This window comes from Passer montanus, unplaced genomic scaffold, assembly GCF_014805655.1.
Source record: "Passer montanus isolate IOZ18808 unplaced genomic scaffold, ASM1480565v1 scaffold1, whole genome shotgun sequence".
Classification (NCBI taxonomy): domain Eukaryota; kingdom Metazoa; phylum Chordata; class Aves; order Passeriformes; family Passeridae; genus Passer; species Passer montanus.
Genome location: NW_024356504.1, coordinates 18953930 through 18980691, shown reverse-complemented (window position 1 = coordinate 18980691; position 26762 = coordinate 18953930). Strand labels below are relative to the sequence as shown.

At 39.8% G+C, this 26762-nt stretch overlaps 1 protein-coding gene across 10 annotated transcripts in view; it reads right to left on the bottom strand.

Moving 5' to 3' along the window:
• Positions 1-26762, bottom strand: part of KALRN (kalirin RhoGEF kinase) — a 474406-nt gene that overhangs the window by 137808 nt on the left and 309836 nt on the right. For 8 of the 10 annotated variants that reach the window (XM_039698296.1, XM_039698264.1, XM_039698216.1 and 5 more), the window contains exons 15-27: positions 24432-24598; positions 18393-18512; positions 15564-15782; positions 12484-12633; positions 11306-11420; positions 10828-10943; positions 10141-10263; positions 7638-7820; positions 6461-6579; positions 5231-5297; positions 4496-4605; positions 2793-2862; positions 1034-1123 (exon numbers count right to left, since the gene is read on the bottom strand). In XM_039698296.1, the coding sequence (XP_039554230.1) occupies positions 1034-1123; positions 2793-2862; positions 4496-4605; positions 5231-5297; positions 6461-6579; positions 7638-7820; positions 10141-10263; positions 10828-10943; positions 11306-11420; positions 12484-12633; positions 15564-15782; positions 18393-18512; positions 24432-24598 (1649 nt within the window). The remainder of the gene's footprint in view (positions 1-1033; positions 1124-2792; positions 2863-4495; positions 4606-5230; positions 5298-6460; positions 6580-7637; positions 7821-10140; positions 10264-10827; positions 10944-11305; positions 11421-12483; positions 12634-15563; positions 15783-18392; positions 18513-24431; positions 24599-26762) is intronic. The other 2 variants (XM_039698227.1, XM_039698256.1) reach the window with 1 other exon arrangement.

The window sequence follows — 26762 nt, the reverse complement described above, 5'->3', positions numbered from 1 at the left end:
CGACCAGTAGAAACCATTGTAAACCATTCCACAGGCTCAAGCGCCACCTCCTGGAAAACCCCTTCCAGTTCCACTCGACTTTCAGACCATTCGGTAACCAGGCAAAAGGAAAAGGTGTTCATCACTTTTCCTGAGACTCATGTGAGTTCCACTCGACTTTCAGACCATTCGGTAACCAGGCAAAAGGAAAAGGTGTTCACTTTTCCTGAGACTCATGTGTGACCTTTCATTGTTGTGTGACTGAAATGCTGTAACCATTGGCACATACAAACTCCAGAGGAGCTGATTTATGTCAGCTGCCAGCTCCAGCACAGCTTGGATCCTGCTGATCTGTTACATTTGCAAACTTTCAGTGCTTTGGAAGAGAGGTCTTCCTAGTTTTTTTTTTGTTTGTTTGTTTTTGTTTTTTTTTTTTGTTTTTTTTTTTGTTGTTTTTTTTTTTTTAAGGAAGATGACTAATTAAAGCTATAAGGTAGCAGACAAGCATGGCAAAATGGATGAGGTTAAACAAGAGGAAGAGCTTGGTTTAAAGGTTCTTAAAAACTTGAGTTTTTGTCAACCTACAAAATTGGAATTGGAGCCTAAAAAACATTTATCACTGGCTGTAGCACTTGTACAGGAAATACTCTAATTTGAGTCAATGGAGTTCTTTATTAGCACAATGAAGTAAATGTGGAATAGGCTGGGTAGAATTTGCAGAACAGGAGGCTAGGAGCTCATTTTAGATTTAGGGACTTCAGGTCATAATATACAATGAAATCTGAGATTTTCACTTTATCGCTAACCCAGAAACAGAGATTACATCTAAACCAGATCTTTAGAAAGGATTAGGTCTGAAAAATGCCCAAAGGCTCCTACAAGAATGTGTCTCCACACCTCACCACACACCACACCAAAGCCCATCAATGCTCACAGCATGTGATATTTGCAGTGGAATGAAAACCCAAATGCCAAGGCACAGAAAGGAACCCATAGCTCGAGTGTAAAAAAGCACAGAGCTGCACCAGGTAAGGAAAACAGCAATGCTGCTTACATCAAAGAAAGTCCCTGCATGTTCCAGGATGAGCTGGTTGGAGTCAGGCTTGTTTTTGCAGTAGGTCACATACATCTGAAATTTATCTGCCTGTGAAAACAAACATCAAAGGAAAAGCAAGATAAGCTATTTCTCTGTTCCCACAGGTTTTTATTAAGGCACACCAGGACAAATACAGGTGACAACTCTCTCCCACACACCCACCACCATCACCACCCCCACTCTGCCACCAAACAGCACAAGAACTGTAAATTAAGAGCAGAAGACTTTAAGGTTCATACCTTACTTGAGCAGTTCTGAGGGCTGTGGGAGGCTTTCTTTAACAAATATCACAGAGGGAAGGCCTAAAATTTTAATCCAGCTGTAAAATAATTTCTAACAGCTCTGTGAATGTTACACAAGAGTTTGAAGGTCTCAAAACTCAGTCATGAAGAGTTGACTCTATCACCTACTTGAAGATAAAGCCAGTCTAGAAGCTGGGCAAGTGACTCACCTAGTCTAAACTGGCACAAGCCATCATTTTTTACTTGAAACTTGTGACACTTGGCCCAGAATTGCCTTTCCTACTTTGGTTCAAACTTCAGTGGCTCAAATTTTATGCTGTTTACATTTTATTTCCTAATTTGTTTACTTTTAAGCAGAAATTAAAAGCATCTATGCACTCCCACCTCTTATTAATGTACTCTGGTCTCAAGAAGAGGGAGGCAAATAAAAGAGGAGGATGTTTTCCTTTTATTGCTATTGCATTTTTTTATTCCAGATATCTAAACAACAGGATCCTGCAATTGTGCAGGCAGCTTTGTATGCACATCTGTAACCACACACAGAGCTCTGGACATGTACCTTTGTTGAGATGATGCAGTAGTACCTTAAATCACCATGAAGATTTTGCAGAGACTGATACATAAATGCATTCACCTTTCCTAAACAGGCAATCTGTTCTTTGTAAACAATATTTCTGAATCCATTTCATCAAGACTCGTGACATATTTTTAAATTAAAAGCCCATCTGAAATCCTCTAAACATGCTCATTTTTTGGATAAGTGAAAATATTCCATCTTTTCTCTTAAAATACTAATTCCTGGCTTTGATATATGAATAAAACAATCAGACAAAACACAAAGATGGCCGACTTGACTGGTAAATATTTTGAAAAGAGAACAGCTTTCATACAGATAAATTACTGTAGCCAATTCTCAGAGCCTCCTACGCTCACAAAGACACTCTGCATCAAGATTTCAAAGTCCTGTTGGAAATTATCCTGGCATTGCATAATGGAATGAGTGAGCACAGTGGCTCAGAAATTTGACACTAATTTCTGGAGGAAAAAAGTCGATAAAATATATTCTTCATGCCTTTGTGGAGTTCTCAGGCATGACTAAAATTCTTTAAGGAAGGTATATTAAGATTTTAAATGTCTGTCCTCCCAGGGCCTTTCACAGAAAAATGAATGTCACCCCTAAAAACGGGTTTGGTTTGATGAAGTTCTGCTAAAAAGAAACCAGCAGAGGTAAATAAAAGCTGTGTGGTCAGTACAGGACAAGGAGAGAGGCTCTGGAAAGCCTTCACACTATTGCTGAGGTGAAGGGTGGAAACTTTCACCCTGGGCAGGTGAAGGACAAAGCAGTTATAGTTCCAGACTAGCTCCTAATCTCATTTATCACTGGGGACATAACCCTTCCACCTATTCCCAGCTTGTTCCAGTCTGTGCTGGAGGAATTAATTTGAATAAATTATGAGAAGCAGCAGCCTCATTACCCAGGTGACAAAGCAGTGGCCCACATCCTCAGGCAGTTGTTCATATTTCTCCAGCTCCTTTAGAAAAATGCTGAAAAAAGCAGACACCAATGTAATTAGTTCCAGTCAAATACCCAGGAGATGCAGGATAACCAATGAGTTAATCAGTGCTAATGATCAATACTTGTATCTTGATTATGAGACCACCCAAGTGTCCACCCAGCAGGAAAAGTGTCACTTGCCAATATGTGCTTGGTTTTTTGAGCACAGTCATGCCTAACTCCACCAGAAAGGAAAAAGAGGCAATCCCTAGCAGGGAGTCAGTGTGCTCAGGACTTTTCTATCTGAACAAAGATCTTCAAAGAGTTCTTGTGTAGTGGTTCAGACAAAGAGCAACAAGGGAAGCCCAAAGCTGCCAGGTTCCCAACACCCAGCTCACCACACTGGACAAAGGACAACAACTTAAACAAGCTCAGCATTTCATAGGTAAGTAGTCAACTTTCAAAATACAGATTTTTAAAATCAGCTCTCTCTGAACAGTTTGTACCACAAGTGACACCTGTTTTCAAATAGAGTCCTGTACAATGCCTGGGTGGAAAGAAGAATATGAAAGAGTTTCTTCAGCTGCTCCTCCTAGAACATGTTTTTTCTGGACCATTCTCCAGCTTTGCTACCCTTCCTTGGACATGGATTCTGAATCAGGCTGGAGGATGCCTTAACATCACCAGCCAAAGGAGGAGGCTGGGGAGGACACTGGTGGAGGGGACAGGGGAAATTTATTTTAGCATTGCTAGGAAGAAATTTTAGAGGAAAAAGATTATGTAGAAGCAGCAGGCTGCAGGAGGAGGAGTCAGAGAAAAGGGAAATGAGAGCAGTGACATCTGTGGGACATGAGTGAGGGCTGGAAGGAAGGGAGCTGGGAACAGTGGAAACTGAAAAAGGAGGGTAATGAGATGGCATCAGTCAGGGTGACCAGAACAAAATATGATATGATAAAATATGATATGATATAAAAATATCCTGATATCCTTTGAAGCTGCTTGCACAAAAGCATGCATATGGCATGCTCTGCTGGGCTGTATTTATGTGATGGCACATTTATCTGACTGAAGCACTTGAAATGTCCCAGAACTCGAACAGGGAAGGATTCTCTGATTTGTTTTTAAAGTGTAACCTGAAGACAGATTTGGAATTCAGGCTGAACTTGTTGGATCCAGCACCCCTGAATGTTAAGTTTATAACTGTTGTTGCATTCACATTACACCATGGAAACAATGCCCTCTAAGCTGATCTGGTACACAGTCTTATCTTAACAAGATGGAGCACTGTTAGTTACAGATTAAATACAGAAAGTCTCCAAGAAGTGGCAGAAGCTACTTATTAACCCAGCTCATGCCAACAATTCCTCTTTCTCCCCTTTGTGTTTTCCAAGATCATATTTTTGACAGGCAAGCATCCAAACTAGACCTCGTTATGTGAGATGGAAAGCAGGTATCTGCAAAGCACTGGTGTAATATGACTTTAACATTGATAATCAGCTGAAGGTGAAGTTTGAACTAATTTGCAGTTCTTTTTGGCAAAAGAAACAAAACAAGATATCAAACATTATTTTGCAAAATCAATTACTTTACACTCAGGTGTGCATTGTACTGTAGGGGTTTTCTGCAGACACCACAGAGATGCACAAGTGCCTAAACATTAACAGAACTGGTAAGAAAACCTACTTGTTATGGAAGTCATAGATCTCCTGAATATTGCCAAAGATGATGTGTTCTTTATTAAGGATCCCAGCTGGTATTTCTTCCACTCCACTTGTCATTTCCCAAAGGTAAGTCTGGAAGACACCAGAAACTCTTAATTTTGTGAATAAATGCAGTGGAAAATAATAGATCTCCCTGTTTTATTGCCAAAGGCACAGGCTGAACAGGAACTATGTACTTTGAGATTAAATAAACAAGCCAAAAAAAAGTTCCAATGTTACAGAAAGCTCTCCAGAAAAATTCAAAGTGCTGATACTTCGAAGTTGTCTGAGGAAAAAGCAGAACCATGTCAACAACACCTGTCTTTGCTGTCCACCTGATGGTGTCCAAAAACTGCAGGCAGAAACAGCTGAACGATAAGCCAGATTTGCCACTCCAGTAGCATTAGATACACAAAAATCTCTGTCAGACTGCAGGAATGTGAAAGCTCACAGGTTTCACTGAATTACACTCTGGGTTTTGCCTTGAATATCACCATCCACTTTAGGAACACCCTGCTTACAGCTAGGCAAGGTATTTGACTGTGCAAATCCAGAAGTTTCTCTAGTATGAGATGATTCAAAGGAACAGATTTGAATCTTTAAGGACAAGGCTCCATGAATCAATCTGCACAGCCTGTGCATTAAAGTGAACATCCCCATTGCAAAGGACAATGTGTGCTTCCAGGAAATACTGGAGAGCTCCTGGGCCATAACTCACCTCTAAACATTCATGTAAATCCCTGACATAAGCTTTTTCTGTCTGCAGCAGCTCAGCCATAATGAATCTGAAAAAAGGAGTATTTCAGGTGTTTTGTACATTATAAACATTTCTACAATGAACAGAAAACAAAACATCCTCTTGTTGTTTTAAAGAATAAAGGAATTTCCACCCTAGATATTCAGCTGCCTTACTTTGCACCTTTCAGGTCCATGACCAAAATAGCACTTCATACTCCAGTCCCTTCTTGAGTTATTTTCTAAATAGCTTTTCTGCACAAAATCCTATTAAGTTGTATTCCTGAGTCTGTGGGATTTACCATCTACATGCCTATCTTTAACTATCAGCTGGTTCTCAGAAATTCTTTCCACCCAGGATTAGGGAATTGTGATTCACCAACATTTGCACCTTTGCTGACAGTCAGTGGGAAGTCACCCTAAAACTTTACCTTCAGAGGCAACAGATGGATTTGGGAGACACCACTACTTTGAAGAGACTTCAACAACTTGGTATCTGACCAGAGAAAATCCAGATTCTGTGAAATGCAATAATGGCATCTACAGAGCCTGAGGCTGGGCCCCTCAAAGTTGAAATTCCTGAAATTTGCCACAGGCAGACCAAATGTAATATTTTCTAAAGTATAAGTGGTTTCTTATCAGTCATGACCTGTGACAATTTCAGAGGGCTGAGAAACACTTTCCCAATATTCTTACATAAAAAATAAGACAGACCACTCTGAAAACAGACTGTTCATGGATTTAAGTGCAACAAGCATCTCTCAATCATTTTCTCTAGTATGAACTATTTCCACTTCTCTCAGTCCTACACTTGCTGAAATTTGAACCTAAACCTGAAGTGAACTCTTGGTCACTGATGTTTAGATAATACTTAGAGATCTAAAGATGCTCTTTATTTTTTCCTACTCATGTTACTTTTTACATAAAACCAGAAAGAAATTAGCAACTCCACAACATCAGGGTTAATCCAAGTGCTTGACTCACTACTTTCCTTTTCTAACTTCTGATTAAAACCAAAAGAAATTCAACCTTTATGTTCTGAAATTCTCTATCCTACAAGTAACGACTTCTGCCCTACACCTGCAGACTTATCTCAATAGTTCTGCAGCTGGAAGGAGTTACAGGACTGTCAGTCAGTGCTGGTCATGCAACTATCACAAAATTATTCTTTAGCAGATAATGTGCCATGCAGACAGAGTGTTTGGGAACATACTCTTTCTTTCTGGCTGACTTCCTTTTCTCTTCATTGACTTCATGATTTGCATCTCGCAGCTTTACCTCCCGGTCTGAAAGACTTGCTGGAATGATATCTAGTTCTAGGTCTTTGTTATCCTAGGAAAAAAAAAGTACAGAGTCTAACTTCATTGTAATCCTACTGTTGTGCAAAGTGCAGCATGTTCATGAGATCAGAGAGGTAAGAAGGGACAAAATAAGATAATATTGAGAAGGAGGAAATTTAGAGAGAAATAGGAGTACTGTGAGAAGAGATAAAAAAGCTGAGAGATAAATCTTAAAAAACCCAGAAATTATATTCATTGTAATCTTCACTGTTTTTCCTAACTAAGAATCAATACTGATAAGTCTAAATTACCTTACTCTTTTATATCTAAATTAGTTGTCTAGTATGGGACTTCACAAAAACCAGTCTGATGAATAGAGCACCATGCAGAGACAACTTTCAGTGGCCATTTACCATGGGACACCTTTCCAGGCTGTAGTTAGAACTCTGTGTAAACCAAAGACCCTACAAGGAACAGTGCACTTAAAGTATCATCAGAGTGTGAGGGAATTTATTCCTTATTCTTGATACTTAATTCCAAAGAGTCATTGACTGAAAGGTTTTTAAGTGTTTCTGCTTCTGGCACTCTCCCTTATTATTATGGCCAGGGAATAGCAGGAAACCCTAATTTTTGCTTCTTGTGATGCTCTACTTCACCTAAAAGAATTCAGAGATGAGGTTGGGGATCAATTGTTTATGTTAGTTAAAGGATGAGAGAATAAAAAATTAGAGCCAAAGTTTGTATTGGTTGCAAAATAATGGTGTGGGAGCAGGATTTATGGTTTATACCGAAATTGACACAGACTCAATTCCATTAAGGTGTTTTCCCCCCATTCTTCCTGAAAAATGGTGCAAACATTTGGAAAATCTAAAAATTTAGAAAATGTTTAGAAAATATTTCTGATCTTCATCTGCCTCTCCTCACATCACTGACCAACTGCAGAAAAACCCTTTAACCCTTTTTCTCCAGAAGCAGAGCATGGCCAGGTGGGCTGGCAGAGTTTTCAGTGTTTCTAATGGGCACACAAAAACCAAAAGCATTCATTCCACAGTCTTCACTTTCCTCAGTGACTCTGGTATAAAACCCCAACAGGACTGGGTCTTACAGTACCTCTGGGTTGATTCCAAGGGCTTTTTCCAGGGAGTAACGGTATTTCCCCATCCTGAGAGAGAAGTCCCGGTAGCGCTTGTCTACGGTGGTGACCCACTTCCTAATTTCAGTGGCGTGTATGTGTCCTTTTTCTACAAAGCTGTCAGCCAGCTGGATGAGAAGCTTCACTTTCTCCTTTGTTTGCTGCCCAAAATATGGTCATTGGTTATGTTTTATTATTATTTCCTTTGCTTTTAACTCACACAGCAATCAAAAGAAGTTCACAATTTTTATACATCGTTAAAAAGTGTCTGTATTTCATCTTATACAGAATCAGACACTTCAAACTTTTTCAGTAAAACATGAAAGGAATGACATTTTTATAAGGACACTTATGAAGCTGAAGAAGATAGAAAGTCAAGTTTTTGATACCCCACAGACACAAACACATAAAACATGTTGGAAGTTATACACGCCTCCTTCTCATAAGCAAGAGCTTATTTTTGGTGAGCCTTGGAGTAGAAGACAAGATTTTAAAATCACACCTCAAAGGACTCTGAGTCTATATCTGGTGGATCTGCAGATCTATGTAGGAAGGTCATTAATACACCACATATCAGCCCAGGAAGTGATTTTGAGTCATTACTTGTCTGTTTCAAAAACAAACAGCATTTAAATCCAAATTAATAGTCTAGTATAAAATCTTCCATCAGTATTTTAGGTCCAGTTAGAACATCACCAGCTAAAAAATGCCTGAACTCCAAAGCACACACTGCTTTTGGTCTTTTCTATTCCACTTAGTCTCTAACTGCCCCTTAGTCAAAATTGGCACAAAGGACCTAGTTATAGACTTTAGTTCTGGTTCCAAATCTATCTCAGGAAATGAGGCACTGGCAAGCCTGTGGTCAAAGACAGAGAGGATGTTCCCCCCTGCCTGGAGCAAGACAGAGTGTCAGGTGCTTGGCATTATCAGTGATCTGACCACAAATGGACAAATGCACGTCAGACCAGAAAACATCCAGCAGATTTCAAGCACAAAACTAAATTCAAGATATTTCACCACCATAATAGATTAACAGCTGAATCAGACATCATCCTAACAAATTAAATGAGTACCTAAGCAAGGCTAGGTATGGAGATGTAAAAATCTAACTTCCTTTCGTATTAAAGGGAGATTAATTCTCAAAAGCTACTGGTGATTTTGCATTTCACACAAGTGGTTTGGCCAGAAAGTTACTGGGATCAGGAAGGCTTTCAGCTGCAGCTTAATTTGGGAACAACATCAGTCTGGGAATGATATGCATTTACCAGATTGCACATGGCAGTGAAAATATCCCACATCAGCAGTAGGAGCAGTAGGACAGCCTGAGGGAGCAAGACTTAGATGTGTCAGTGAAAGAAACAGCCAGTAATGGCTGATAATGAACAAGGTCTAAAATTCAATCCTAGGCTAAGTCAACAGTCCAAATGGTTTGGAAACTTCATTATGAATTTGGATTATTCTGATAAAAATTAAATTATGAACCAGAATGTAATTTCAGGTGGAGTAATTATGCGTGGTTAGAATTCAGAAGTACTTGAAAGAATTTCATATGTGTCCTGTCTGAAGGAATTACCTTCCATCCACTGCTAGCTATCTCACATTTTCAGAAACATGCAAGTTAAGCTAAAAGAAGGGGACAAGAACACCACAGAGCCTGCAAATCAAACCCATACAAGCACAGACAGCCTAAGGAGGAATTTAAGGATTACAGAAGATCAATTTCAGGACACAGTGAAATTCAGCTACATAATACCAAAGCCATGGTCTTCCTGCAGTCCAACTCTGCAATTTACATCCTTATCAGAGACTCTTAATACCCCTGTGGATTCACTGTCTATGAATTACCTATGATTTGAATTAATTTGTCTGAAGCAGATCCAATCACCATTCCTGTGTAAACCCCACCGATTTCCCAGAACTGCTCCATATAAATTAATATATTCTTGGTAATGCAGTTTTGTATTCAAAAATGTTCACCCCAGAGTTTAAAGACTCATCTATTTAAAGTGCTTTGTTTGGATCAGCAGATTATTTCTAATGAGATGAATTATCATCTGTGATCAACCCAGCTGGAATTAGTGAGACAAATTGTGGTTTTAAAGACAGAAGAAAGAGACCAGGAGTCCATGGTGACCTTGGGTGTGTTCAGATCAATTAGTCACTCTGTGCCATTCTGGAATGATTGCTTGAGGATGGAATGTCTTATTAGATTGCTGTGAACTCTGTATGAGGATGGACTTTCTCTTCCTTTTGATCAGAACAGAAATTTTCTATAACCAGTACTAACCAAGGTGGAGAAAACTCCTTTTTGTGCCTGTGTCTTGCTAAAAGTTCACAAAAATTATTTCTCTTCAGGGCTAGGGTTTTTAGAGGGCAACTATAAAATCAAGGGAATATTATTACAGAGATTTAAGGCATTGAAACAAGACAATAAATACAGGCAAAAGCAGATGGTATAATTAGATTATAGTCACTGTTTACTTTGGCAGGTACTCTGAATTCTCCATATTCTTTCAGGAGTTCCTGAGTTTCTTCTGCTGATTCCCCTGTGGAGTTGTGAGTAGAGAGGTAATATTCGCCTGTTTCTTGGATCCAGTCTAAGGCCTGTGAATGACAAAAACACCAAAGGAAAAACAAAATAAACAGTTTTTGTATTTCAAGAATTAATCATCTGACAAAAAAACCACCTGCCAAACAAAGAATATCAAATGCATTGGGATTAATACTCTGTATACTAAAACACTTTCTAGGAACACATAAAAATAATAAAATAATGAAAGAAGGTGGGAAAGGATACAAAATGGGACTCTGTATTTCCTAGGACAAAAAGGAATGTAGGGAATTCCATCTATATACAGATAAATTGGCAGGGAAAGCAGTTTTCTCAGTCAGAAATAGCTCAATAAAACAAGTTTGATCTTATATTTATTTTCAAACAAATTAAGAAATACAGAAATTAATCTGAGGTGACCAAAATAGTGAATCTTGTTGTCAGGTTTTGGAACTGTCTTAAGTTGTTTTAAAATCTCTATTTGCCATGGTTTCAAAAGTTGCAGTGTTTAGACACAACTTGAGATTGCAACAGGAGCCCCCCACAGAGGCACTACATGGATACAGGAGATTTGACACATTGCTGGGAGAGAGGGATAAGGGGGGTTTTCACACTACCTGCTTGGCACTGCGCTCAAAGACAACATATTGCTGGCACTGATCTAATCTCCTCTTCTTCAGGGTCCAGAAGTGAAGGACCCGATTCTCCCTCTGCAACAGCTCGCTCAGAATGGCTGCAGGGCAAAGGAAAACATCTCCATGACTAGGGATTCCTTCAGTGCATACAGAAATAAGCTAGGAAATGATGAATTTAATCACTTTGCCTGGACCTTATTCCCAAAAGCAGAGATCCCAAAATCACACTTCCTAAAAACAGGCACTGATTCAAATGGGCTGCTAAAAAAAAGCCCCAAAACCAAACCCCCAAACTGCACATACAAGAAACCACCACAAAGCAAGAGTAGTTGCAGAGTGATCTGGTAAAGGAAATGACACTAGAACGGAGTTTGCCTTCTGAAGACATTCACAGACTTTAGAAGGACTCCCCTGTAGAGAGGGAGGCAAACCAGACCTTCAGTGCTGTTGCTGCACCAACCTTTGACCTGCTGCTCGGGCCCTCTGGTGTGGCTGGCCACCCCGGGCATGCTGACGTTGTTCCTGTGGATGTACTTGAGGAATACCTCGGCGTTCCTCCGGGCCAGGGTGCAGGCCTAGGAAGAATAGCCCCCACCAAAAAGAATCAGTAAAGATGAGCAAAGAAAGCAAAGCGAACCAAAGGAGTTCTTGCTTATATTGCAAGGAGAAGTTCTCTTTCTGGGAAATGAGAACTTTAGCTAAAAGTCAATAAACTCAGCTAATAAACTAACAGTCTCGCAGACATATTAAAACATGAGTAATATTTAATACAGCAATTAATTTTATATATTAAGGCAAATTAATGACAGTAAGAAAACAACTGCTTGTTAAAAACTGGAACTTCACACATTTTCTGCCTAACCAAATCTAAACCATCTCTCAAGAAAAGTACTCATTGTTTCAAAAAATGTTCAGATCTAGAGGTGTAATTTCTTAAGCCTTGACTGCAAGTGTAGTTGCATGCTGTGTATCAGTTTTAGTGGCAGCGGGAGGCTGGCCGACAGTTCACTTGTCAGCCTGGGAGATCCCTGTTTCTTCCAAAGCAACACCTGGAAGGCAGGAACAAATTTCTGTCTCCATCTTGGTGCTGCCTTGCAGAGACAAAATTGCTTCAGTTATTATTAGTTCTTCAGTTATTGGCTTGGAGGACAAAACCTGAAATGCTGGTTGTAGAAGCATGGTTTTTAGATGGTCAAAGCATCTGAAATGATGGTTTGTACAAGCCAACACCAAAATGATGTGTAATACCTGTCATTTATTTTAAGAACTGAACTTTGAACCAGCACAACCTCCAAGATGAACCAGCACTTATCCTCCAAGCGTAAACACCACCTAACTGGTCTTGATTAATACCTGTCATTTATTTTAAGAACTGAACTTTGAACCAGCACAACAACTAACATCCTCCAAGTGTAAACACCACCTAACTGGTCTTGATGGCATCTCTCTGAGATATGTATTAATAATAATGCTCATTACCCTTGCTACAACAAAGTAAAATTGGCCTAGGGTTTATACAGCCAGCCAGTAGCTGAACTAAATTACACATCAGAGCATCCTCTCAATCTTACCAACACTGCTCTAAATTGTCTACTTAATGGAAAGTTTTCCTAATTCATTAGAGAACGAAAATTAGACCTTGAGAAAAGCCTCCTTCTGTTCCAGATGTTTGCTGATCAGAGGGATGACATGGTCTATCTCAGCTGCTGGCCCAAGTTTATCTCGGCCTCCACACCAGTCTTCATCCCGTCTGTACTCCTGCTCCAGACTCTCTAACACGCTGCACACCTGAAACATGCCCACAGCACAACTCAGTTATCCACAATCATAACCAGGAGAACATTCAGTGAAAGTCTGTGACAAATGACATTTCGTTTTTGTGCTATGGGCCACAGCATGGGGGTAACTGGGTATAAAACAGGCCCTAGACAGAACGATCAAGGTGTTTTTCTTACCCGTAGGGATCTGTTTGGGATACAATTTATCTGGTTTAAGGCTGATAAATCATTCTTCTCTTCTAATGAACGGAGGAAGCACAAAAGGTTGAATCAAGGCAGGAGTTGCTCCAGCCCCAGTGGATCATTGAGGAAACAATCCCTATTCTAGAACGTGTTTAAATCCTACTGAAGTCAAGGGACTTAACACATACTTAAAAAAAAGCACATGCTTAAATACTTTCCTGAAACAAAGTCTGAAGCTGGAATTAATTCTCTTCAGCTATATTTTAGTTGCTCCCTATACAGCTTTTTAAAAGGCTGATGGAAACCAATATACTTTAAATCAGGGTCACAATCTAGATGGATGCAGGTGCTCCACTGCACTGGGCTCACACACATATGTTCTGTCTTGGTAGAATAGTGGAACAGTGGAAATCAGGTAAATAAACCAACACAGCCTGGAAATTAGGCAGTTGCCTCAGACAAGGCTGAGTTTTTTATGTTGCATATCCTGAGAATATTCTCAGTGGCCTGTGCAGACACAGCAAAAGTTTTCCAAGACATTTGGAACTTTCTTCTTCTTTCCCAAAGGGCTCTTCCTACAGACTCCACTGTTGAGATGACCCAGTCAGTTACTGCTGGGATCCAAGTAACAATGTCCATCCTTTTCTTGCTCACTCTTGCAGCTTTAATACAAACACAGTTATAATTCAGGGAAACCCATATTATTAAGTGCACAGCCTGAAGGAGACTCCAGAATTACCCCTCAATCATCCCCACTATCACAGGCCATTTTCATGTAAATCTGATCAAGAGCACATAGAAGTCCACTTTAGAACTTGTGAGTAAAGGTGAGCTGATAACTGATCCTGCTGCCAGGCTTGTGCACTATGCATTCTGCAAGGACCTTATGCACTTGGCAATCTAAAATTATTTTCTTGCTTGGATGCAAACCAGCATTCACCCTCAAACATTTAGTGAAGAGTAAGTGCTTCACGTGTCATGTAGGCACAGAAAAGCATTTCCATTTCACTTTTTGAAAATCTTGACATTCTATTGGACTTCGGTGATTTAAAGAATGAAAATAAATGGACTGCCTGAGATTCACATATTTCCAGGAAGAATTGTCCCTGCACATGCAAAGATTGTCTTTTTGTTAAGGTGATGAGAGAAGCGAATATAAAATGGGCTGTCAATGAAGTCAGAGAAAAACTGGGCTATTTGAAATCCAGAGCTTCACCACTAATATCAAGAACATAATATACTTGGGGAAGACAGGCATGAAAAAGTTTGGCTGCATGTGACACTGTTCTTTTTGCTCCTTTTTCTGGATACTCAGAGAATTCAGGATGCAGTAAATGATTCATTTCACTGTCAGGCAGTCACGGAGCAGACCCTTAAGGACTGTAGATCAGCTGTGCAGCCCAAGAGAAGATGACAGGCTTGCAGCAGGAGTTCATGAGCATTCAAAGTCTGAGTGATCTTTGCCCTGCACATTTGCTGAATAGACACAACCAATGAATTAACTGGTAGGCACTGCAGTGTGCTTGTCTGAGACTTGGAAACAAGAAGAGAGACTGAACTGATAAATTACTGCCAATACATATTTTGGCCAGTACATTTAACTGTCTAAAGCTCTAATGAATCCCCTAACAATTTTCTCATTTCTCACACTCCTCCATCAGCATAATTCATTTTGATCTTGAATGCATCAGGGACTGTAAATCTGTTTGAAACTCTTCACAGTGAAATACATTAATTATAAGGAATGCATTCCTCTTAAACAGTCTTAAAAATACATTAAACAAATAACACCAAAAAGTCACCCAAGGAGCATCTACAGCCTCCAAGTTAAGGAAAAGTACACTCTTTCCCTAATGACATATCTAGTTGTGCTAAAAATCTTCCCATGTCTGGTTCTCTAATTGAGGACCTAACTGTGTGACAATAACAATAGAAAATGTCCTGGCAATCACTGCTGCCTTTTATGCAAAACCACAGGTTCCTGCAGTGTCCCTGCTAACACCAACTGCTTGGCTGCAGTAAATGACATCAGGCAAGGCTGCTTGAGTAGCCACACTGTGACACTAATTCCCACTGACTACAGTATGAAGGGCACCTGCTTGTGCAAGGGATGAATAATCCCACCATGCCAGCAGCCAACTGGAATGTGTTTTGCAATTCATGAACACCTGGAATGAAGTAGAGTTGGGATAGCATATAATGGGCTCCTGCTGTAATTATGTGTGTTGCAGGTGGATTTAAGAGAAATCCCTTCAAATCTTGGCATCTTTTTTGGCATGGTGGTATTTAAGTACTAGTGAAAACATTGGCTCACAAAGTAACAATTAATTGTAAGCAGTTCTCAAGGAAAATCAGATTTATATTCCTCAAAACTAAGTATCATGAGAACTTGAAACAAAAGTGGGATTTCAAAATTTTTCCTGTTTGAAAAGGGAAAATTGAAAAAACCCCAACAAAAACAGCACCTTCAAGAATTACATCGCTACACTGAAAACTTTGAGATGAAAGTTATTACAAACTGCTTGCTGCTCTTTTTTATCTTTTTTGAGGGGTGAATGGGATATGTTTTTGGGTTTTTTGTGGATTTTTTTAAATTTTTTTTGGAATTTTTTTTGGGTTTTTTTTGTTTTTTTTGGTTTTTTTTTTTTTTTTTTTTTGTTTTTTTTTTTTTTTTTGTTGCACTACTTGTCAAAGAAAGAATTTTTACTGATTCAGACTTGGTTTCCTATGGCTCAGAAATGGCCCTGTCCAGCTCACCTGCTCAGAGGTTTTATAAAAGGCCACAGAGGCATTGACGAGTTTGAGCCTGTCCTCCATCTTCAGCATCAGCTGCTGCCAGTGCAGGGCCACCTTCTCAGCACATTCTCTGATGGCATCAGCATCATAATGTCCAGCCTGCAGCAACACTTCGGCCTTCTGCTGGACCTGCAGGGCACTCTGGTGTGTCTTCTGTAAGGAAGTGGCATGAAAGAGGGACTGTGTATGAGGGGAGGAAAGAGAGGTTGTACAGATGTGCCAGATGTATGGTAGAAAGGTGAAGCGAGGCGTGAGCATGGGGATGCGAGAGAGTGAAATATTTTCAGAATTATCTTCAGTTAACAGTCACTTTCTGCAAAGCATTTTAGTTTCAGTTATTCACACAAATTTGCAACACGTTAATAAAGCTTGGAACATGTAAGCACTGCTGAGATGGATTGGCTCCACTGGTCAGCTACTGCCCCTTGGGCAGTAACATGGGGTGGGGTCCCCAGGGGTTCATTCTGACTGCCTGGTGCAGGCAGCTCTCACTGAGCTCTCACCCACCTCAGTGCTGACTGCATCCCACACAACCTGCAGCCCAAAAGCAAACTCTGAACAGCTGGCAAACCATGGGCCTAATCACCCCAATTTGGCTCTTGCCAGGCAGTTTACCTGGCATCAGCAGCTTTACTTGTGCAGTTGTTCAAAACATCAATCCCAGAAAATAAGATGTCTTACTAAAGGGCATGAACTTATCACAAGCAGCAGCCCCTACAAGATGCATTTCTGGAAGTCAGTTGACTCATACTGGAGATTAGACTTATGCTCCTACCTTTAAGGTTAGAGCTGGGGAGAGTCAAACCATTCCTTCCACCATTCCCCAGTTTACTCTGTAGCCACTTAACAGGCAGGACTGAGTTATCTGCCCCACTCCTCAGCCTATACCAGCTCCTCTCAGAGTTACCAACTATGTCTTCCTCTGTGGACTGCTAAAATAGCCCCCATCCCTTCCCAGCCTCCTGAGCAACTGTTCAGACATGGTTAAGTCCAGTATTTGATTTTAATCTTCTAAACAGAAGCCCTAAAATCTCAGACTCCTCTGTGTTATGTTCCATTTGTAACTGCTGCTGACAAATTCTCATGTGATAGTTTTATGATCTAAGCCATGAACCTGGAAAAAAGCTTGAAATCATCTGGCAATACACTGATGAATAATGCAATGTAGAGAAAGCTATTAGGAAACAAAAAGGATTAATACTTGGCAGAAACTTAGGAAGATGTTCAAGAACAACTGGTTAAATTTAATATCCAGCTGCTTTACTGATGTTAGAATTGTAATACTTGTTTGAAATAGACTTTGAAGGATTTCAACTGAAAATCAATTCCACATCTAGAATGCTTTTAGAGAACAGTCTGCCTCATGTGCTTTGCTGATCTCTTCCCCATATTGAGCTCTAAATACTTTAAATATTTAATCTAATGTTTTTTTCTTTTTTGAAAACTTATTTCCCCTCACTATGGTGTAACCCTCTTCTCCCTCTGCAATTTGCATTCACCACCAAAAGCAAGCACTTCCCCAATGTCAGAAGCTGTGATAACTCAGCCAGTGGGTGTCTTGTTCCCCACTGCTGTCTGGTGGTGGCTGCCAAGATGTGGTCAGCACAGCTTGGTACCAGCCAGCTCATACAGAATTGATAAAAAACTCTTGCTTTTCCTTTAGGAGCTGCAACAGCTGCTCCTTCATTACTCTGAGCAGAGCTGGACCAAAATAAGTCATTAGCTGATATTTAAACTCTATACTTATTAGCATCACTGTAATGTATATTGACTAACTTCAAGTTTACCAGGAGACATCCCTTCCTCTTCCCCCCACCTCCCACCTCCACTCAGGCATCTCTTCAAATCTCCATACTTGCAGAGTTTAAAGTCTGGTTTAGTTTTCAAGTATAAGGGTATTTTTCAGCTGTTCTTTTCTCTGTAAAAAACTAACAATCAATATAATCTGGGAAGCACACATATTTTTTAAGCTGGAACAGGACAAAACAATGCTAGAAAGCAAGCTCTTTCTAGCAACTGGCATGAGCACACCCTGTGAGGGTTTGCTCACAATAACAGAGATACATGAAGCACTGAGCTTAAGCAGGAATCTTTTAGCACCCTGCTCAGGGCAGACCTTAGCCCTTCACTACCTTCTCATTCAAAAGAAAGCTGCTCAGAGCAGGGGGTGTTCCTCCTGGCCCTGTGAGTGAGGCAAATGGGTTGGCGCACAAACACTTTCCAAGGGCCAGGTCAGAGATGTGTTGCTTCTCCAGAGCAAGAAGGGGGAAAAGCAGTTTAGGAGTCAATTTTTAAAAATTGCCCCTCTTGCCTCTTTGTCAAAGTTGTTTGAGGGCGAGGGTTGGAATGAGTTTCTTTTCTGGTGTTCATGAAAGGAAAGCTGAATGAAAGATTATTTAGCGCAACAGCATTATCCAGTAAAAAAATATACCCAAATCAATGCTGTGGAGTGACCTCCAGACTGTGGATGTGGAAAAAAAACTAACTTGACAAACTTTTCCCATTTCAGATCACTTTATGAATTTTAATCTTCTTAATTTTTTATCAAGAAAATTGTCAGGAGATGCCCGAGTGTCATTTTCATGGATGGCAAAGCTGATATCTTGCAGCAGAAGAATTAGGTGCAGGTGATAAATAATTTGTTTCACTATTAGCTGCTGGCTACATTATGAGTTTAATGATAAGTTGATTCTCTAAATTCCTTCAAGAAAACCATGACTGATGCCCATGAGATAACCTTTAGCGTGATGTTCACCTGGAAAGGAGAAACAAAGTGAAGTTGTTGGTTACCTCTATTGCCAGCTGGAACTGCTCGTGCTCTCGCTGGAGCTGCTCAGCCTCCGAGAGGGAGCTGGCATTGACCAGGCTGGCGTTGAGCATCGACTCCCCGTTCCTGATCCAGCCAAGCACCTGCAAACAGAGGATGTGCTCATTGAAAGGTGCCTTCACAAACTGGGTTTATGCAGTCACCTACGAGAAAATGCTTCAGCCTGACTGAACAAGTGTGGTCTCAGGCTGAAGCTGTGAACAGAAAGAAATCCTAGCATAACGTCTTAATGGCAAACAGTTTTAAGAGGCAAAGATCTTATTGAAAAAGTTATTGCTTGAAGAATTTAACTCCCTTTACATGGACATTTGGATAGCAAAGTACACTCATCTTCAAGGTCTGATCACAAAAATGAATGGGCCCCTATGCAAATACCCCAGGGCAAAACCACAAAGCATAATGAGGGAGATTTGAATTTAAACATATTTTCAAATTTCCGACTGGAATCATAGATGTTGCAACACTTTTCTGCTTCACTTGGCTGTGTGTCTTTCACACAAAAATCTGAGTTTGGGGGGAGAAGGGAGAGGACACAGTTGGATTCATTTGGCATGGAGTTAAGATGCAGTTGGAGTTTCCACCTGCACACAGCTAAGAAAAAATGTCAAATCTTGCATTTTGTGTTTAATCAAGAGGCTTTACTTCAGACATGTTAAAATTACTTGTAGACATGCAATCGATGCTGTAATGATGGCAGAATCACATCCTAAATGTACATAATTAATCCATCAAGCTTTTACTCGCTCATTTAAGCAGCAACATTTTCTGCTATTTTAAGACACGTGTTTAAGAAATTAGCACCCAGAACACACATGCAAGTTCTTTCCTGTGTGGCCCCAAAGACTTTTTTCTACCTGTGAAAGTGTCATATTAGTCAAATAAAGCCAGAAAGTTGCTGAGTCCAATTCACAGATCCACAGGAAATCCTGACTGCTCAATCACTGCCCTAAATTTAGCTTGTGATTTCCAAAATTGACTTTGCTGCAATAGTCTACATAGCAATTTCCCTTTTGTACTATCATTTTCTACAAGTGATTTATTAATTGCCTGGAGGAAACAGGGATTTTTTTTTATTGCTTTGTTTTTCATCCCTACATCACGCATCACCCTAGTTAGAGCCATTTAGTTCCCTGTAGGGTAAAAAATGAGTTTTCCCTAGGAGAAAAAGGGGAGACATCTATACATGTACCTGACCCTAATTTGTAGGAAATTACATTCTGCTCAGTACAACAGTGTGGAAGATTTAATTTAATTCATTTCTCTTTCATCAGCAGGTGTAATTGTTCCTGTGTAATTGTTCACACATTTAAAGAAAAAGCAGTTGAGTTATTATGTGGAAATTGTATTGTCTGACATCTTCTATAATCCATCAGACTTGAACCTTGCATTATTACCAACTATATGGTACCAAACTCTGAAGTTAACCAAAGAATCACTGTACCTGGGAAAGGCTTGCATTGAGGACATCATGAGGCAAGACTTGCTTTCATGTTTTATATACTGCAATACACCCAGTCTTGGACTATTTGGAATGCAGAAAATACTGAGTGTGTATGCTAAAAATACAGTTGTTGTTTTTTTTTTTTTTTTCCCTCTGTGGAACATCTTTCATTTCAGCTAAGTTTTAAAAAAAATGACAGAGACAGTTTGACACAGATTTCACACAAATATCTGAACCTCTAAATAGCAAAGCATCAGGAAAAAATACATGGAAGTTCAATCTTAAAACAAAACAACTTGATTAGGAAGAGGGACCACACAACCAGTCTGCCAGGTTTCCTCTTATGTTGACAACACATATTGACCCCTCTTTTCTAGAGTCTTGTAGACTCAAATTATCCAGGGGAAAGCAGTTCAGGTGGACTGGTGGATTCCATGTGTCAGCAATGCTGGCAGCACTGCTCCTGACCAAGGCTGCAGCCACCCCTGAGCAGCTGCCCCCTCTCCTTCCCCCAGACTGTAGGCTTGGACACCCATTCTGGGGTTCCTACATCCTCCTTTTCAGGCCCAAGGAGCACCCAAGCACTAGCAAATTTTTCTTGGAAGAATTTACACAGTGACCCTTTTCTACTTTAACAAGTCTGGCACTTCAATGTTGGAGACTCATCTGAGATTTGCATTGGCTATTTTCATAGTAATGCTTCTCTCTTGTGTTGCTTCCATACAGTAAGGAAAAAAAATGCAGTTGCACAACCAAAGCTTCTTAAGTCTAAGTTCAAAACCCTTGCAGAGACATTCCTTGTGTCCCTGGCTTGGAACTGGCTGGAAGGGGGCATTTACACATTTGTATCTGGTTTGCAAGACCTGCTCACAAAGTGACCTCCACTCATATAGTGCTTAAATACCTTTTCATTAAAACATATAGAAAAGCTCCTAATATAGGACCAAAGCACTTCTATGGCTATTTCCTGTATTAATAGTTTCACCATTATTTAGCAATAGGCAGACAGGCTAACCCTAAAAGACAACTTTAAAAAGATATTTTCTACAAATTTACAGATTTTATCAGCTTTGTAGAAGCAATGATTAAATAATTCTGGTGTTAAATAAATCTTCAAAGACTTTCTTATATATCCTAACAATTTTTTTTATAGCAGAGAAGCAGAAACAATTTTATGGGCTCTTATATAAAAGCCACTTGCCACTGGAGAACAGTTTTACTTCAAGGCATGCGTTGTTTAACAGGGCAACCACCACAACTCTGAAACAGCTCCCACCTTTGACTCCAATTTGCTTTAGAGAGGCTATGCTCCTGTACAGGGATTCTCTGTAATTAAATAATAGTACCAAATTCTTCTAAAGCTCCTAATTTCTTCCCTGGAACTCTGCCATCTTCACTGAGCATGGAGTCAGACCACAGGAAAAATAAAGACTGAGGCACCCCTTGTGCAGCCACCCTTAAGAAATGAGAGCTCTGTACCATGCAGTGCTTTTGCCTACTGCTCAGTTTAGTCAGAATGTTTCTGAAAATGTTTCTTCATGTTTCTAAAAAAGAGTTAAGGCCTTGCTATAGATACCTTTCCAGTCAGATAAGAAAAGATTTTTAAGTTTAGAAGAGAAAACAATCTAAGTGAATCTTTTACACCTCCAGACCCTTTGCAGCTTCCTTCAGAAGCTTTTACTAACACAGACCCAACCATCAAGGACAGCTTCTTGTAATTTTAACCATGTTTAAAACTTCATCCATTTTCCAGGAGCTATTTGACATTAGATTAGGAAAAAACAAACATATTCAGGATCTCTCTCAAATTACTACTTCCCATCATCCTTTGGGCATATATATTTTGAAGCAAATCTAATGCCAAACAGCAAAAATAGATGGATAACAAGCACATTAAAAGGATTAAATATACTTCAAAACAACATGGAAAGCAAGTATAGTGGGACACCTTGAGGATATCTTGGAGCAAATTAGGTCAAGTTCAAAACTTATTAAAAAAAAAAAAAGCCCAAACCATAGAAAGATAAATTAAGGGGATAGGGAAGCCAAACAGCTGCAGGCACAGCATTAGAGTTTGTTTTTTTAAACTGGTCTCCACAAATCTATTCTGTTATTACTTTTATGTAAGCAGTCCAAGCTCTATAGTTTCTGTCAGAAATGAGTAGGATCCAAATGAGGGAAAATCAGGCTTGGGCAGAATTTTTCTTAATAACAAAGACCTTGTGAATTACTGATCTTTACCATTTCCCCTCTAAAGCAGTTCACAGAACATCTCATTTGGAATTGTTCCACTTTAATGGCCCCAAACTTCAATTCATTGTCTTGGCATTCAGACCCTTGGTGCATATGATATAAAGCAGAAATCTCTGGTAAATGAAACTTAAATAGATAGAGACAGTTTAAAGACTTTTTATTTCCATGAGCCATTATATCAAAATGCAAACACATGTACATGTAGCAGCTTTGACCAATTTTACTCTGTCAGCAGAACTTAACACAGCTACAGGAGGTGTCTTGCAACAACCACATCTCAACTCATTCACAAGAGAAAGAGCAATTTGGTAATGAGATCATCCATCATCTCAGATGCACTAAACTGAAAGTGAAGGAAACCTGGACCAGACTGGAGATGAACTGCAAGCCAAAATCAATACATTTCCCAATTTCACTGAATGGTTGGGAATATGACTCATCTACAGGAATCCAAATAGATAAGACGCTGAAATATTTTAACTTGCCTCTTTCTAAGGGAGATTGTAGCAGTGGTAATTTATAGGTTAACAAGCAAAGGGGTGCTTAGTATTCAGCTGAACAAATAAAATGTTTTTTCACTACTGGTTTGCTGGGAGGTCACATAACAAAGGCTCTGATGGTCCCAAGCTGTGTTAAGGAAATACTAATTCAAGGCAGCTGTTCTCTCACAGTAAGTATTAGCCCAGTCCTATAACCACTTCCTTTGGGGAGATTTCAGTTGTAAAATAATTAAGGACCAACAGATATTTGATAATAAGGCAAATAACATCAGGTACCTGCAGAAAGTGCTGCACTGCCATTGAAGGGCTGCAGGAGCAGCCACAGGGCTGAGTGCACTTCATCCCAGACAAGTGGGCAACCTGCAGCTCTAGCCTTTCTCCTACACACATACCTCCTCTCTGCTTTCTGTCATAAGTTAAAGTGGCTCTGCTTTACCATAAATCTATCACATACACCTCCAGGCTTAGCTAAGCTACGAAACTTCAGGAACCTATAGGAAAAAAAAACGTATATACTTCATAACCATGGTAAGATGGTGGTTATAAATATCACAAAGTGTTTTTGGATTTTGCTTGGTTTGTTTTCTTTTTTTTCTTTTTTTTTTCAGAAAAAAAAGCCAAGCAGTCTACAGAGCTCCAGAACTTTGTGAAGAGCTGATCTTCAATAATCACAAATGCAAAATGACCATATTTTAAAAATAAAAATTTGGAGAGTTCTATGCTACTTTTAGGTAGAGTTGAAAAATATTCACATCAAAGAGGATTTTGAAAGAAAATGTATACACTGCTGTTAGTGCTGCCAGTTTGTTGAGTGTGAAGGATTTCTTTTGCTGGACACAATAAATCAATTCAGATAAAGCATCACTCAGTTATTCTGTCTTTAAAAGTGAATATATATGATCACATGTACTGAGCATTCAGAGAGTGTGTGTATGTGTTTAAGTAAACAAATGAGCAGATCTCTTTATCTTCACTACCTTGTAGTATTTGGACACTTGTCCTAGCACCACCTCCAAACCTACCTATTTGTATAGGAAAATGGAAAACTGAATATTCCAGATGTCTGGAAAAACATTCTTGGTTTTCCTGATGAAATCAAGAACATTCAATAAAAAGACAGACATACACTAGAGTGTGAAGCCACCTATGGGCTAGGAAGCAGGAAGTGTAATGTTATCCTGTGCAGCAAAGGGAAACAAAGAAACATGAGGCATCCAAATTAAATATTAGGGAAAACCAAGGGAGGCAGAACATGACTCCTATGCTAGGATGATATCTGAAAGAAAGGCAGTTTAATACTACTAAGAGGTCTAAACAAGTCCTGGGATCTAGAGACCACTGATAGATTTTTTTAATCACTGGAAGATGTTAAAAGATTCCTGCAAGACAACAGATGTATAGCAATAAATGAAAAGGTGAAACTATCATAATCTCATATTTAGGCCTCACAGCTCAGTTTCCTTTGCTTTGGGCCTGTTTTCCCACCTCAGCTTAAGTCTGGGTCACAAATCAAATAATTATATTCCCAGAGCACTTGGAGTCTGAGGCCATTTCTCCAGTTGAGAAGGCATGTGGTCAGTTCTGCACAGAATTCCTGTAACTACACATGAAGCCAAAAACATGCACACTTGGGAGAGCAGAGCCCCTTCTTATTTGTAAAGGGCCATTCTGTAACCTGTCAGCAAATCAAGTACTGCTAAGAAAAGGGGGATTTAGACTGCCCACCTAAAGGTTTGGCAGACACTGGCTTAGCAGTGTGAATGTATGTAATGACTGAAAACCCCTCACGTGTGGTTAAAAACTCTCACCTGCTTGACCTCAGCCTGGAGGTGCCGGAGCTGCAGGCACTGCTCTAACCTCTTGTGAGTTTGGTCAGCATTCAGCTCCAGCTCGTGCTGTTTCTCGTGAAGGAATTCCAGCAGCTCTTGAACCTGGGTTGCAAGATCAATGTCTTTTTCACAGATCAGCTCAATGCCTGTAACACGCAGAGAGAGAGAGAGATTATTGCACTTGAAATTTCAATTTTGCATAACTGGAAGCTTCAAAATTTTTTGCCACTTAACAAGTTATTTGCAACTGTCTGAGTAATTCTTTCTCACTTAACTTTCTCACATGTAATACTTGGCTTTCACAGCTCCCTAATCTTCATCACTACTTTTTTCTACAAAGTGGTGTTTCTTTGGTGGTCATTGCTCATCTGACTCATCAGCATCTGAACAGTCAGACTGACTTAAGCACAGTCTTGTTCAAAAACTTGCATGAACATCAAATTAAAAAAAAAAGACAGAAAAATCCTCAGTTTTTAGGGTAATTAATAAACCTATAATGAATGTTGAAAAAAAACCCAAAAAACAACTAGAAGAGAAAAGAGATAAGAAAACAGAGAAGTCAAATAGATCTACAGTAGTGCTTGCTATAAGTGCAGGAAACTCCATAGAGAAAACCATTTTCTATCTGGATGCTTGTAGAGTATCATCAACAATGAATTAGTTTAAATCAGATTTTATTTCATTCGGAATTATTTCACAGACTAACTTTTGTCCAATCCTCACACAGCACTCAGAAAAGGTGTCTTAGTACCTCATCCCCCTTCCTTGCATTGTACATGAACTTGCTAACCCCTCAAAGGCCCAGTCTGATTTCATGGCCCTGACTTGATGAGGCGATTGAACTAGAGACTTCCTGAGGCCCTTCATACCTCCTGAATGTTTTTCTGACACTGTGAACCTTGTGTGTAGTATTTACATGAAAGACAGAGCAGAGCTGCACATCTTCCTTCTGGGTGCCACTGATGTGACTGTGACGTTGGGCTTGCCACCAGTACAACTGGAAGGTTTGGCCTGGGGGAAATATGATGTCATTCTGTGCTACTGCAGTCCCTGGGATTGCAAACTAATAAAGACTTGACTCTTCCCTTATGAAGGTCTACTGGAATTTTGCCATTGGCCTCAAAGCAGGAAGGATAAGGAACCCAACATAAAAATAATATGATTGCAGTAATGCTGAGAAAAGACTGCACTTTCCTCCGAAGCCATTTGATTTAACAGAATAATACAGCATTTAAACAGAAATGTGTTAATTAGAAGCTGCTGAAAAAAGTCTTGCACACTATTTTTGAAAACCATATAGAAAGTTGTCTTTACCTCCCTTTTTCTCCTCCTCAGAGACTCATGACTTTCAGTCAGTGGTAACTACACAGTACAGCACACAAAATAAACACAAACCTTATTACTAACCCTATCCCTATCCCTTTTCCTGGTTTCTGGTTTTATCAGAAAAAGCACATGGGAATGCAAATGATTGGCTTATTCCCTTTCCCAGCCAAAACAAAACAGTTCCTTCATTACCAAATAAAGTGGAATGGCCCCTGGCTTCCCATTTAAAACTGGAAATTTAATATATGTTTCTATTCTTGGGAGTGAAGTTCTTTTCAATTGCCAGACACCAGGCATTGTTGCTGCAATTAGCCTGCATATGGTTCTGTATCCTGAGGACATGATGGCTTTTTGTATGCTTGACTTCACCACACCTATTGGGTATTAAATGCACAGCTTTCCCTCCCGCACACTCAGCTGGTGCAGCTCTGATCGTGCTAACTCATCAGCAGCAACCAGGGAACTGCCTGGGATGCTATCCAAGGGCAGTGTGTGCTCCCCATGATGAATGATCTGCCCTTTCCTGCTTGTCATATGTCATGCAGATTTATTCTGTGGTGCCAGCACATGCGGTGAGAGCGCTTTTTCTTCTTGAGTACTGGTTGGCAAAATAGAAAGCCTTGTTTCCCGAATAATTTCATACATATTATCTTTACATTGTGTTTTGACAGCTAGGGAAGCACAGCTGACTTTCTGATAAAATGAACTTGGTTGCCATTTTCTTCTACTGCTTCAAACAGTGCAGCAGATGTCAAGTGAGTGATACTGAATTGAAAATGTTTTTCAAAAATCCTGCCGGAAAGAGTACTGAGCCACACTAAATGGCATCCTACAAAAAATACATTAGTGACACCTGAACTGCTTGCAATGTGAGATACAATTCAGTCTAGCAAAGGAAGCCTAGGGAAGTCTTGCTTTTTAACCTGTACAAAACTGTTCTCAAACTGCTTTAAACCTGCTTTATGCTGAAATAGTAAGAGTAAA